The 10,327-nt window shown below is 52.3% G+C and overlaps 1 protein-coding gene across 2 annotated transcripts; it reads left to right on the top strand.

Moving 5' to 3' along the window:
• The first annotated feature begins 2,226 nt into the window (after positions 1-2,226).
• Positions 2,227-9,977, top strand: ANKRD9 (ankyrin repeat domain 9). 2 transcript variants are annotated; one of them, XM_077323731.1, is made up of 2 exons: positions 2,227-2,713; positions 8,835-9,977. In XM_077323731.1, exon 2 carries the CDS (start codon positions 8,915-8,917, stop codon positions 9,800-9,802), a length of 888 nt encoding a protein of 295 aa, XP_077179846.1. In that variant the 5' UTR covers positions 2,227-2,713; positions 8,835-8,914; the 3' UTR covers positions 9,803-9,977. The 2 variants fall into 2 exon arrangements, with proteins under 2 accessions (XP_077179846.1, XP_077179847.1); XM_077323732.1 differs by lacking the exon at positions 2,227-2,713 and adding an exon at positions 3,071-3,217.
• Positions 9,978-10,327: the final 350 nt, after the last annotated feature.

Here is a 10,327-nt window from a genome sequence, read left to right as displayed (position 1 = left end):
CGCGACCCCATGGACAATGATCCTCCAGGCCTTCCTGTCCTCTACCATTCCCCGGAGTCCATTTAAGTTTGCAATCTGGAGACTAAATAGCCCTTATTTTGTGAGCCAGAGCTCCTTTCATCAAATGCGTTCAGTGCATGTTTGTAACATTTAGGAGCATCCACACGCCATGCATTTGATGAACTGAGCTGTACTCTAACAAAAATATATGCTGGAATATATCCTGTACATGTTTAAGGTGCATTTATGGACATCTGCATTACATGCAGCTGCAGAAGTGAAGAAGTGAAATTCAAACTCCACAGAAGTTTATGCTGGGATAAAATCTACTGCAATTCATGTGTCAGCATGATGCAGTGGTTAAAGAGCATCTGACTCTAATCTGGCGAGCTGGGTTTGATTCCCTGCTTCTCCACATGCCGCCAGCTGGGTGACCTTGGGCCAGTCACAGTTCTCTTAGAGCTGTTCTCACAGAGCAGTTCTCTCAGAACCGTCTCAGCCCCATCTACCTCACAAGGCGTCTCCTGTGAGGAAAGGAAGGAAAAGAGGTTTATAAACTGGTTTACAACTTAGACTGATCCTGCATTGAGCAGAGGGTTGGACTAGATGGCCTGTATGGCCCCTCCTAACTCTATGATTCTACACGGCTTTGGGACTTCCTTGGGTAGTGAAAACCAGGGCACGTTAAAAACACTCTTTTCTTCTTCAGGTATCTTTTACTGCTACAGACAACCACAACTACCCCTCTGGAATTAGCCAGCCTGTGTACATGCAACCTTTCCAGCTCTCATAAGCGAAATCTGCTCAGTATTCAGGTCGGTAGCCGTGTTGGTCTGAAGCAGGGGTAGTCAAACTGCGGCCCTCCAGATGTCCATGGACTACAATTCCCAGAAGCCCCTGCCAGCGAATGCTGGCAGGGGCTCCTGGGAATTGTAGTCCATGGACATCTGGAGGGCCGCAGTTTGATTACCCCTGGTCTGAAGCAATAGAACATCCTTTTCCAATTTTTTTTTACTATTGAGAAACCTCTGAAACATTCTTCAGGCTTCGAGAAACCCCTAAGTAGGCCAATAGTACAGAGTATGGTTGGGAAGCAGAGCTGTGTACACACACCCTTGGGGCTCCTCCCTTTCTCACCCCCTCCAGGCCTATCACTGGTCATTTTGGGAGGAGTGGTGAGTCAATGTATATATTGAACAAGTTTTTAAAAAAAAATATATAAAAATTAATTAACTCCCACTCATTCAGTGAACTCTTCCATGGCCTTCAAGGAACCTCAAAGTTTGAATCCAGCGGCCACTTTAAGAACTGCAAAGTTTCATTCTGGGTATAAGCTTTGGTATCCATGCCCACTTCTTCCAATGGAAAGGGACGCTTCTACCCCAAATCAAACCTCATCAGTCTTAAGGGTCCATATCCGGCGGGCCATCGATGGCAGTATAGGGTTGCCGCTCCAAGGCGAGGGCAAACCACCTCTCTTGGCCTCTTGCCTTGGAAACCTCACAGGGTGTCCATAAGTCAGCTGTGCCTTGAGGACACACAAAGTCATAGAATCATAGAGTTGGGACCTCCTGAGTCATCTAGTCCAGCCCCCTGCACTATGCAGGACACTCACAACCCTCTCGCTCAGCCACTGTCACCTGCCACCCTCTTGAGCCTTCACAGAATCAGCCTCTCCGTCAGATGGCTATGCAGCTTCTTTTTTAAAATCTCCAAAGATAGAGAACCCACCACCTCCCAAGGAAGCACTGAGAAACCTCTCTCACTGTCAGGAACTTTTTCCGGATGTTTAAATTAATTCTTTTGAATTAATTTCATCTCATTGGTTCTGGTCCGTCCCTCCGGGGCAAGAGAGAACAACTCTGCTCCATCCTCTACATCCCCTCTTAAGTCGACCTCTTATTGAACCAACCCAAATGACACAAAAACAAACCTGGCCCCTTCTGCACGGTGGATAAGGCCCTTTCAATGCCCTTTCCTGTTCCAGCCGCAAAAGGACAATGAAAGAGCCTGGTCCAAGGTGTGCATAATGCTCAGAACACTCGGGCTGGACTCGCCATGCACGCGGAATTGTTGTTTTTAAAGCACCCCAATGCGGAGGCTTGCAAAGAGGACGGGGTGGAGTAAGACCCTCCCCCCACTCCCCCCCCCGTCATTCCCCAGAGGAGGGCGAGGGTGTGGCCGAGCGAGCGAGCGAGGCGGGAGGGGCCGGGAAACGAAAGGGGCGGCGGGGCCGGGAAACGAAAGCAGGCCGCGCTCCCTTTCCGGGCTTCCCTGCCTGCTCGGCGGCACCCAAAAAGCGGCCCGGCCAAGTTTCTTGGCGCTCGGCCCGCGGCTGACGGCAACAATCGCCGCGGGGCCCCGGCCTCCGGGCGCAGCCAATGGGCATCGGGGGGAGCCCCGGCCGCCGCCAATCGCCGCCCATCGCTGGACAGTTCCCCGGTCCTGACCGCCCTTCGCCGGGGCCGCCGCCGCCGCGGGGAGGCCATAAAAGCGCCCGGAGGAGGCAGCCGCGGTTTGCTGGTTCCCCGCGGGCCCGGCGCTGAGGCGGCTGCTGAGGGAGACCTGCGCGCCGGCTCCGGCAGGCAGGCAGGCAGGCAGGCGAGGGGCGTCCAGGGAGGAGGGTGGCGGCGGCGGCTCCATTCATCGGCGGCTCGGGGAGGAGCGTGCCGGGGGAGCAGGATCGCCAGGCTGCGTGGGGCGCAGCGGAGAGGTAAGCCCGGGCCGCCGCCTCTGCTCCGCGCCCTGCAAGACGGGGGTCGGGCGGGAGGGCTAAGATGGAGGGCCGGGCGGAGGGGGGGGGGGGACACGGCCGGCGCCTCGCCTCGCCTCCTGCCGCAGCCGCGCCGGAGCCGGGACCCGAGGTGGGCTGGCCCCTCGCGCCCGCACCCGGCAGGCTCCCCGAAGGCGAGGAGCGCGGCGGCGACGGCGGGGCATGCGGGCGGCTGGCTGGCTGGCTGGCTGGCTGGCTGGCTGGGGAGGACGGCGGGCGGCGGACGGCGAGGGAAGGCCGGGCGGGGGAGAGTCAGGGCCGGACGCCGAGGGGGCTCGCCGGGGGTCGCGGGGCGAGAGGAGGCCTGCAGGACGCCCCTCACGCAAACGCCCCCGCAGCAGCAGCGGGCTGCATTCTTGCGCGGATCCGCCCAGCCCGCCTTCTCGGGCGGCAGACCCGGTTGCCTCCCGCCTGCTGTGGTGGCTGAGAACGGCGGCCTCGAAGGTAGAGAACCGCTTTGATTCTCCCCCTGCAGCCAGCAGGGTGACCTCGGGCCGGGCACGGTTCTCTCAGAACTCGCTCGGCCTCACCTACCTCACAGGGGGCTGTTGTGGGGAGAGGAAGGGTAGGCCTTTGTTAGCCACTTTGAGGCTCTTTTGGGTAGAGAAACCAGGGCATTAAAACAAAAAAAAACACCAGCTCTTCTTATCCAGCTGGGTGACCTTGGGCCATGGACAGTTCTCTCCGAGCTCTCTCAGCTTCACCTACCTCACAGGGTGACTGTAGTGGAAAGAGGAGGGGTGGATGATTGTTAGGCACTTTGAGATTCCTTCAGGTAGTGAAAATCAGGGTATAAAAACCCCAGGATCACTTCTCCTTGATCTGCCTTGATCGAAAGTTGGCATTATGTGCCCTTGAGTTCATTGCTCCGTAGGGCAAGACCGTGGAACCCTTGACCTCCCCAAGGACACAGAACAAGCAGCAGCTTCTTCCAACCCAGGTCTTTTCACTTCCTGAGCTGAGAAATTAATATTTTTCTAGCTCTTCTCCGAGAAGCCCAAACAAAGAGGAAGGGGGTGAGCCGTGCTTGGTCCTCTTGGGCATACAGGGGGGAGCAGCAGGGAGAAGGCTGTGCTCGGAGACGCCGGAGAAGAACCCCCTTAAAAAATAAACACCAGCAGGGATTTGGGTGCTTTAATTGTTGCTGGGGCAGATCCTTGGACTCTGAAAGCCGTAGAGAGGTCACTGTGAGGCTAAAAGCTGAGGAAGAAATAAAAGGGGGAGTGGTTATGTGGGGGGGGGGCTATTTGAATAGAGGAAAATATTTAACCTAGTCAGAATTCCACACAAAAATGCTCATTTTGCCTGCAGGGGACTGCAAAGATAGCTTGTGTAACTCCTGGGGAAGACATGCACTTGGCAACCGTTTGCTGTTACGAAAGCTCTCTCCTTACGACCTTGTTAAAAGTTTGATGTGTTGCTCTTTGAGTTCAGATAGCCTCACCTTCCTTTGCCCAAGTGGGTCGAAGGAGAAAGGTGCCGTGCATGTCCTCCCCTCCAGTTTTCCTTGCTTGTGTTCAACACAGTCTTGAGGGAGGGGGCTCCCCCACCCCAGAGCGATCCATTCACAGGGGACACTTTTGGTTAAGGTGACATTGACAGCTCTACTCGTAGAAAGCAAAAAGGCATTCTGGGGCAGCATTTTTAAAATTCCTTTGCCCCTCCTCGCCCCCAAGGACACCTGAAGGGCAGCGGCCTCACCAAGCAGAGTTTGCGAGACTCCAGGTGTGTGGAAATCCCCAGGCTGTGCACTTTTTAACTTCACCTGCCTGGGGAGGAAAGGGGAGGGCTGGATTTAAACTGGTGCTCTAGTCATTCTGTTTAGGAAAGCAAATGGCCAACTGGGACTTTAGAGGTGCAAATGAAGAATGGAACGGGGTAATATAGACAGGGCGGGGGCTAAATAATAATCCAGCTGTACTACTGAATGGGTTACTGTGTGTATTTGGGGGAGTGTCCTGCATTCTGGCATGGTGTGGTGGTTTGGGTGTCGCTAGGAGCTGGAAGTGAAGGGTTCAAACCGCCCAGAGACGTAAATAATGGGCGGTATAAAAATCCAAGAAAAGGTATCCCCTGTGCAAGCACCGAATCATGTCTGACCCATGGGGTGACACCCTCTAGCGTTTTCATGGCAGACTCAATACGGGGTGGTTTGCCAGTGCCTTCCCCAGTCATTACCGTTTACCCCCCAGCAAGCTGGGTATTTTACCAACCTCGGAAGGATGGAAGGCTGAGTCAACCTTGAACTGGCTACTTGGACTGAACTCCCAGCCTCATGGGCAGAGGTTCAGACTGCATGTCTGCTGCCTTACCACTCTGCGCCACAAGAGACCCCTTAGAAAAATAAATCCAAATAAATACATAAATCACTGACCTTGATGAGTGACCTAAACATCTCCTCCAGTAGAAGGCAGTTTCATGTGTTTAGGGTGGGTGGAAATAAATCCACAAGTTTTGCTGTGGGAGAATGAGAGTCAACTACTTTGGGAGACAGAAGGGGCTGATTTACAGAGTCTCCCCAGTGCCCCATTGCGTTTTGAGGAATGTTGAGGAATTGGTAAAGGGGGAAAATGTAGAATGTTGAGGAATTGGTTGAGGAAAGAGACTGGCTTGGCCACTTCAGTGTAGTGGTTAAGAGTGCGGACCTCTAATCTGGCCAGCTGGTGCGATTCCGCGCTCCCCCACACGCAGCCAGCTGGGTGACCTTGGGCTCGCCACAGCACTCTCAGCCTCACCTCCCTCACAGGGTGTCTGTTGTGGGGAGAGGAAAGGGAAGGCAATTGTAAATCGCTTTGAGACTCCTTCAGGTAGAGAAAAGCGGCATATAAGAACAAACTCTTCTACTATGCAAGGTCTTTTGCATGGGAGGGTAAGAACGAGTCAGCGGACTTGAGGAGGTTTCCCTTTAAGAGACCTTCTCGAGAAGAGGCGCACAATGGCTTGTGGGGAGGTGTGACCCACTTGCTCCTCTCCACACTGTGTGAACAGCTCATCTGGAAATGTTGCATCTGCACTGCAGAAAGAGTTGCATGTTGAGCAGGAGATCTGGGTTACTGCGGAAAAAGTTAACTCTTGAGGACGGAGCAGTAAAACTACTGGGGACTTTTGTTAGTCATTCCTTATAGGAAAATCACATGTGATGTAGGAGATTTTCCAAATGGATCTTCTGATTCTTTAATGGTATTACAAGCAACAACAGTGTGTGTAGGGGGGGGGGATTTCTGAATTTGTCAGAGCAGCTGCCTTGGGACTGGAGAGGCATTGAGCTCCTCTGTGCAAATGCGTGTCACACTGAGGCCTTTGGGGGGGGCGGGTATTTTTGCCCGGCAGAAACTAAAACGAGCAAGAAAAGACAGGATTTTGTAGGGAGCCAGGAATGCATTGTTAATATTTGTCCAATTTATTAATTAAAACATGTATCTCCCACCTTCCCTTCTGGTTCAATGCAACTTACAACAGCAGCTAAAAACATTTCCAGTTACAACAAAAATATAAAACCGCAAAACCCAAATCACCCCCGTTGAAAAGATGTCAGTCGTTTAAACTCCCCCGACCCTGATCGCCAAGGCGGGGACCCCTCCCACCTCTTCAAGAAACCCATTCTGCAGAGTGGGAGAAAGATGGGAAAGGGCTGGGTTCTGGTCAGTGTGGGACAGGTCCCCCAAACTTACGGGATAACCAACAGAGGTCTGCCTGAGGACGGTAGTTACTGTATACGGACATAATAATCTCTACAGCAGAAAATGTACAGAAAGTGTTTAAATAAGATGTTGGACTGACAAAATTCCCCAAGCTTGTCAGTATCAGTGGGATAAAACAGAATGCGTTGGAGTAGGACATATAAGATCTTCTGATGGTCCCTGGCCCCAAGGAAGTACATCTGACCTTAACCAGGGCCAGGACATTTTCTGTCCAGGCCCTGACGGAGCTAGCAAAGTAAGACAGAGCTCCTCCACCAAGCCTTTGTTTGGGGATGATGAAAATGAACATCTAACTTCTATTAGGCAGACTTCTAATCTGGTGAGCCGGATGTGATTCCCCTACTTCCTCCTCCACATGCAGCCAGCTGGGTGACCCTGGCCACACCAGAACACTGATAAAGCTGTTCTGACCAAGCAGTGATATCAGGGCTCTCTCAGCCTCACCCACCCCACAGGGTGTCTGTTGTGGGGAGAGAAGAGGAAAGGGAAGGAGATTGTAAGCCACTTTGAGGCTCCTTCTGGTGGAGAAAAGTAGCATATAAGAACCAACTCTTCTTCTTCTTCAATAATATCAGGGCTCTCTCAGCCTCACCTCCCTCACAGGGTGTCTGTTGTGGGGAGAGGAAAGGGAAGGCGACTGTAAGCCAGTTTGAGACTCCTTCGGGTCGAGAAAAGCAGCATATAAAAATCAACCTTCTTCTAAAAATTCAATTTTCAAATAGCCAACACCAGATCTTTAACCTGAAGTCATTTTCTGTTATTAACTGCTTAATCTAATAAACAAATTAAATAAAAAATTCAGATGGGTGGCGCTCATTAAAAGTGCTTTAGCTCAGATCTTCTTGGCAGCCAGAGCAAAAACTTCCATTCTGGGTGAGATAAAGAAGTCGTTATCAGATTACAGAGAAGTTAATTTGTCAGAATCTGAAAGGAGAGATGAACTGGATGTTAACCTTGGGAAGGAATTTGTCTCAAGTACAAGGAACGGGCCAAACCATAGTGGGGAAGATCTCCCAAAAGTGATTGCTCAATATGCAGTAGCCAAAAAATTGTTTTATACCACAAGTCTGATTTTGACTGCAAGATTACGGAGTGGTCAGTCAAAGCAGCGTCCGTGCTTGCATATCTAGGATGTTGGCTGAGGCATGAAGTAGGTCAGAAAGGATTAACCTACCCCCCCCCCCAAATTTGATCATTTGCACATCTTTGCACATATTCTAAAAAATAGAACAATGAGGAAATTAGCATGGGCCCAAGCTTGTTGGATGAGCTCAAGAACTTCCCAGCACCTTTGCTGAAGCCCCACAGCTTCCTTGTTCCCCGGCCCCTTAGAAAATCACCCATTGGGGTTATTGGCACAGAACTTTTAATTCATTCCCATTAAGATGTGAAATAGACCTAAGCAAACATAACCTGACCTGGCTGTTCAGGCTATCTTGATTTCATGAGATCTCAGAAGTGCAGTGACTGGGGAGATCACCAAGAGAGTCCAGGGCTCCTACACCGAGGAAGGCAAGGGCAAACACCCCCTCTGCACATCTCTCACCTTGAAAACCCTCTGGGGTTGCCAGTAAGTTGGCTATGACTCTGCGACAGTTTCCACCGCCAGTCTGCAGAATCTCAGTTTATGTCATGAACCAGTTTATACATGCTTAAGGACAGGATGTTGGCCCTGTAAACATGTGTGAGCATTATGTTCTAGGCCAGTGGTTTTCAACCTTCCTAATGCTGCAACCGTTTAATACAGTTCCTCATGTTGTGGTGACCCCCAACCATCAAATTATGTAATTGTTCTTTCACAGAAATTAAACCGAAACTTGACCAATGGCGTGAAGATCCATTGTTCATGATTGTATATGAATTGCTTTTTTCCGGGGTGTCTCAGTTCAGTTCTGCCGCTTGTCCCACCATGCCAATGTCACTCTTTTCCGCTGCTCCAGACAGACAAACACTCTATCTCGATCTCTATCTACCCCGCAAGGCTGTTCTGTGGATGGTGCCCCCCCCCGGCCAAGCTGCTTGCCTGACATTGCCCTGCCACGACCCCCTGTGAAAGTGTCGTTCGACTCCTAAAGGGGTCCCAACCCCCAGGGGTCCCAACCCCCACTGTTTTAGGCCAATTCATACTTCAGATCCGGAATAGTAATGTAGTCCTTCCTCTCTTGTGGCAACTAATTTCCACAGATTGTGCAACTAGTGCCTTTGTCTCAGTAAGTGCTGGTTGATCAAGACAGACAGTGCTTTTCGGGGGAGGAGGGAAAGGTTCAGGATAGTCAGACCAAAGTTGCAGTCAAGACCTTACTCCGGGACTGGCCAGTAATGTTTGTCTGTGTGTTTTATTTCTGCTTTTTTTCTGTCAGTCCCGTAGTCCTTCGGTCTCCATGAAGAAGCACTTCTGCGGCCCAGGAGGAAGCACTCCCCCTCGAAGCCCGGCCTAGCGATGCCCTGGAACGTCAAATGGCTGAACGGCTACCGCAGCCATGACTCCGCCTCTCAGAAGCAATGCAAGAAGTCCTCCTTCGCCTTCTACCAGGCCGTGAGGGACCAGCTGCCCGTGTGGCTCCTGGAGGACATGAGGCTCATGGAGGCCTTCCACTGGCAAGAGGGCGGCAAAGTCAGCTCCTACTCCCCCTCGGAGGCCCTCCTCTACGCCCTGGTGCACGACCACCAGCCTTACGCCCGGCATCTCCTCCGGAAGTTTCCCAAGAGCGCCCTGGCCGTCCCCAGCCTCCACTTCAGCTGCTGCCACTCCTCTGCGCCCCACCTGGCCATGGCCGTCCGCTACAACCGCGTCCACATCCTGCTAGAGATCCTCAAGGCCATCAGAGACTTCCCGGCCAGCGAGCGGGCTGGGTACTTGGACCGCAGAGGGTGCAGCCGCGTGGAAGGCGGCAAAACGGTCCTTCACGTGGCCTGTGAACTGGCCAGGCCCGAATGTCTGCTTCTGTTGCTAGGCCACGGGGCCTCCCCTGGCCTGAACGACTGTGCTGGCCACACCCCCTTGGACCTCCTCCTGCAGCAGATCTGGGAGAGCCCCGCGGCGAGTCAGCGTGTCAAGCTCCTCCTCCTCGACTCCCTCTTCCTCTTCCTGCCTCAGGGCTTCCGTTTCTCGATGCGGCAGCGGCTGCTGGAGGACCAGCAGCAGTGGCAGGACCTTTTAGGCGAGAACAGGTTCCAGTGGCTGGCAGGCCTCGCCCCAGCTTCTCTCTTTGTCAAATCCATGCAAGTCTTAATCGGCACCATAGCGCCGGAGCAGTTGCCAGAGGCTCTGGACACCCTGCCTTTACCTCACTTTCTGAAGCCTTTGGACCTGAAACTGAAAAGTTAGGAAAACTTTGGAGCCTCTCCTCTCTTCCCTGTGCCCTCACGGCCCTGCTTGTGTGATAGAAACTGGGGGGTTTGGGCCCGTTTGTGTGGCGAACTTTATTGCAAAAACTGTGTGGGAGAGGGGGAAGCCTTTGTTTTAATTAGAACCTTTTTATATATACATCTATATAAATAGACTCTGGCCTTGTGTTTTATTGGTGGAGTCATGGAGACAAGAGAGGAATACCTACTCTGCATTTTGAAGGGGGAGGGGGAGGGGGAGAGTTGTTCTGTGAAATATGTATCTTAACCGCTTCCTTTGGGCGAGCAGAATTATAAACTGGCTTCTAAACAGAAGATGACGTCCAGAAGTATGAAGCAGGGGTGGGCAAACTGTGGCCCTCCAGATGTCCGTGGACTACAATTCCCATGGGAATTGGTTCTTAAACCCCATGGGAATTGTAGTCTGTGGACATCTGGAGGGACACAGTTTGCCCACCCCTGGTATAAAGTAGCCAGCATGCAGGCTCATGGGAATTGTAGTCCA

The sequence above is a fragment of the Paroedura picta genome, chromosome 2 (genome assembly GCF_049243985.1).
Source record: "Paroedura picta isolate Pp20150507F chromosome 2, Ppicta_v3.0, whole genome shotgun sequence".
Classification (NCBI taxonomy): domain Eukaryota; kingdom Metazoa; phylum Chordata; class Lepidosauria; order Squamata; family Gekkonidae; genus Paroedura; species Paroedura picta.
The sequence above is the reverse complement of the archived record's forward strand: the minus strand, read 5'-3'. Positions and strand labels throughout refer to the sequence as shown.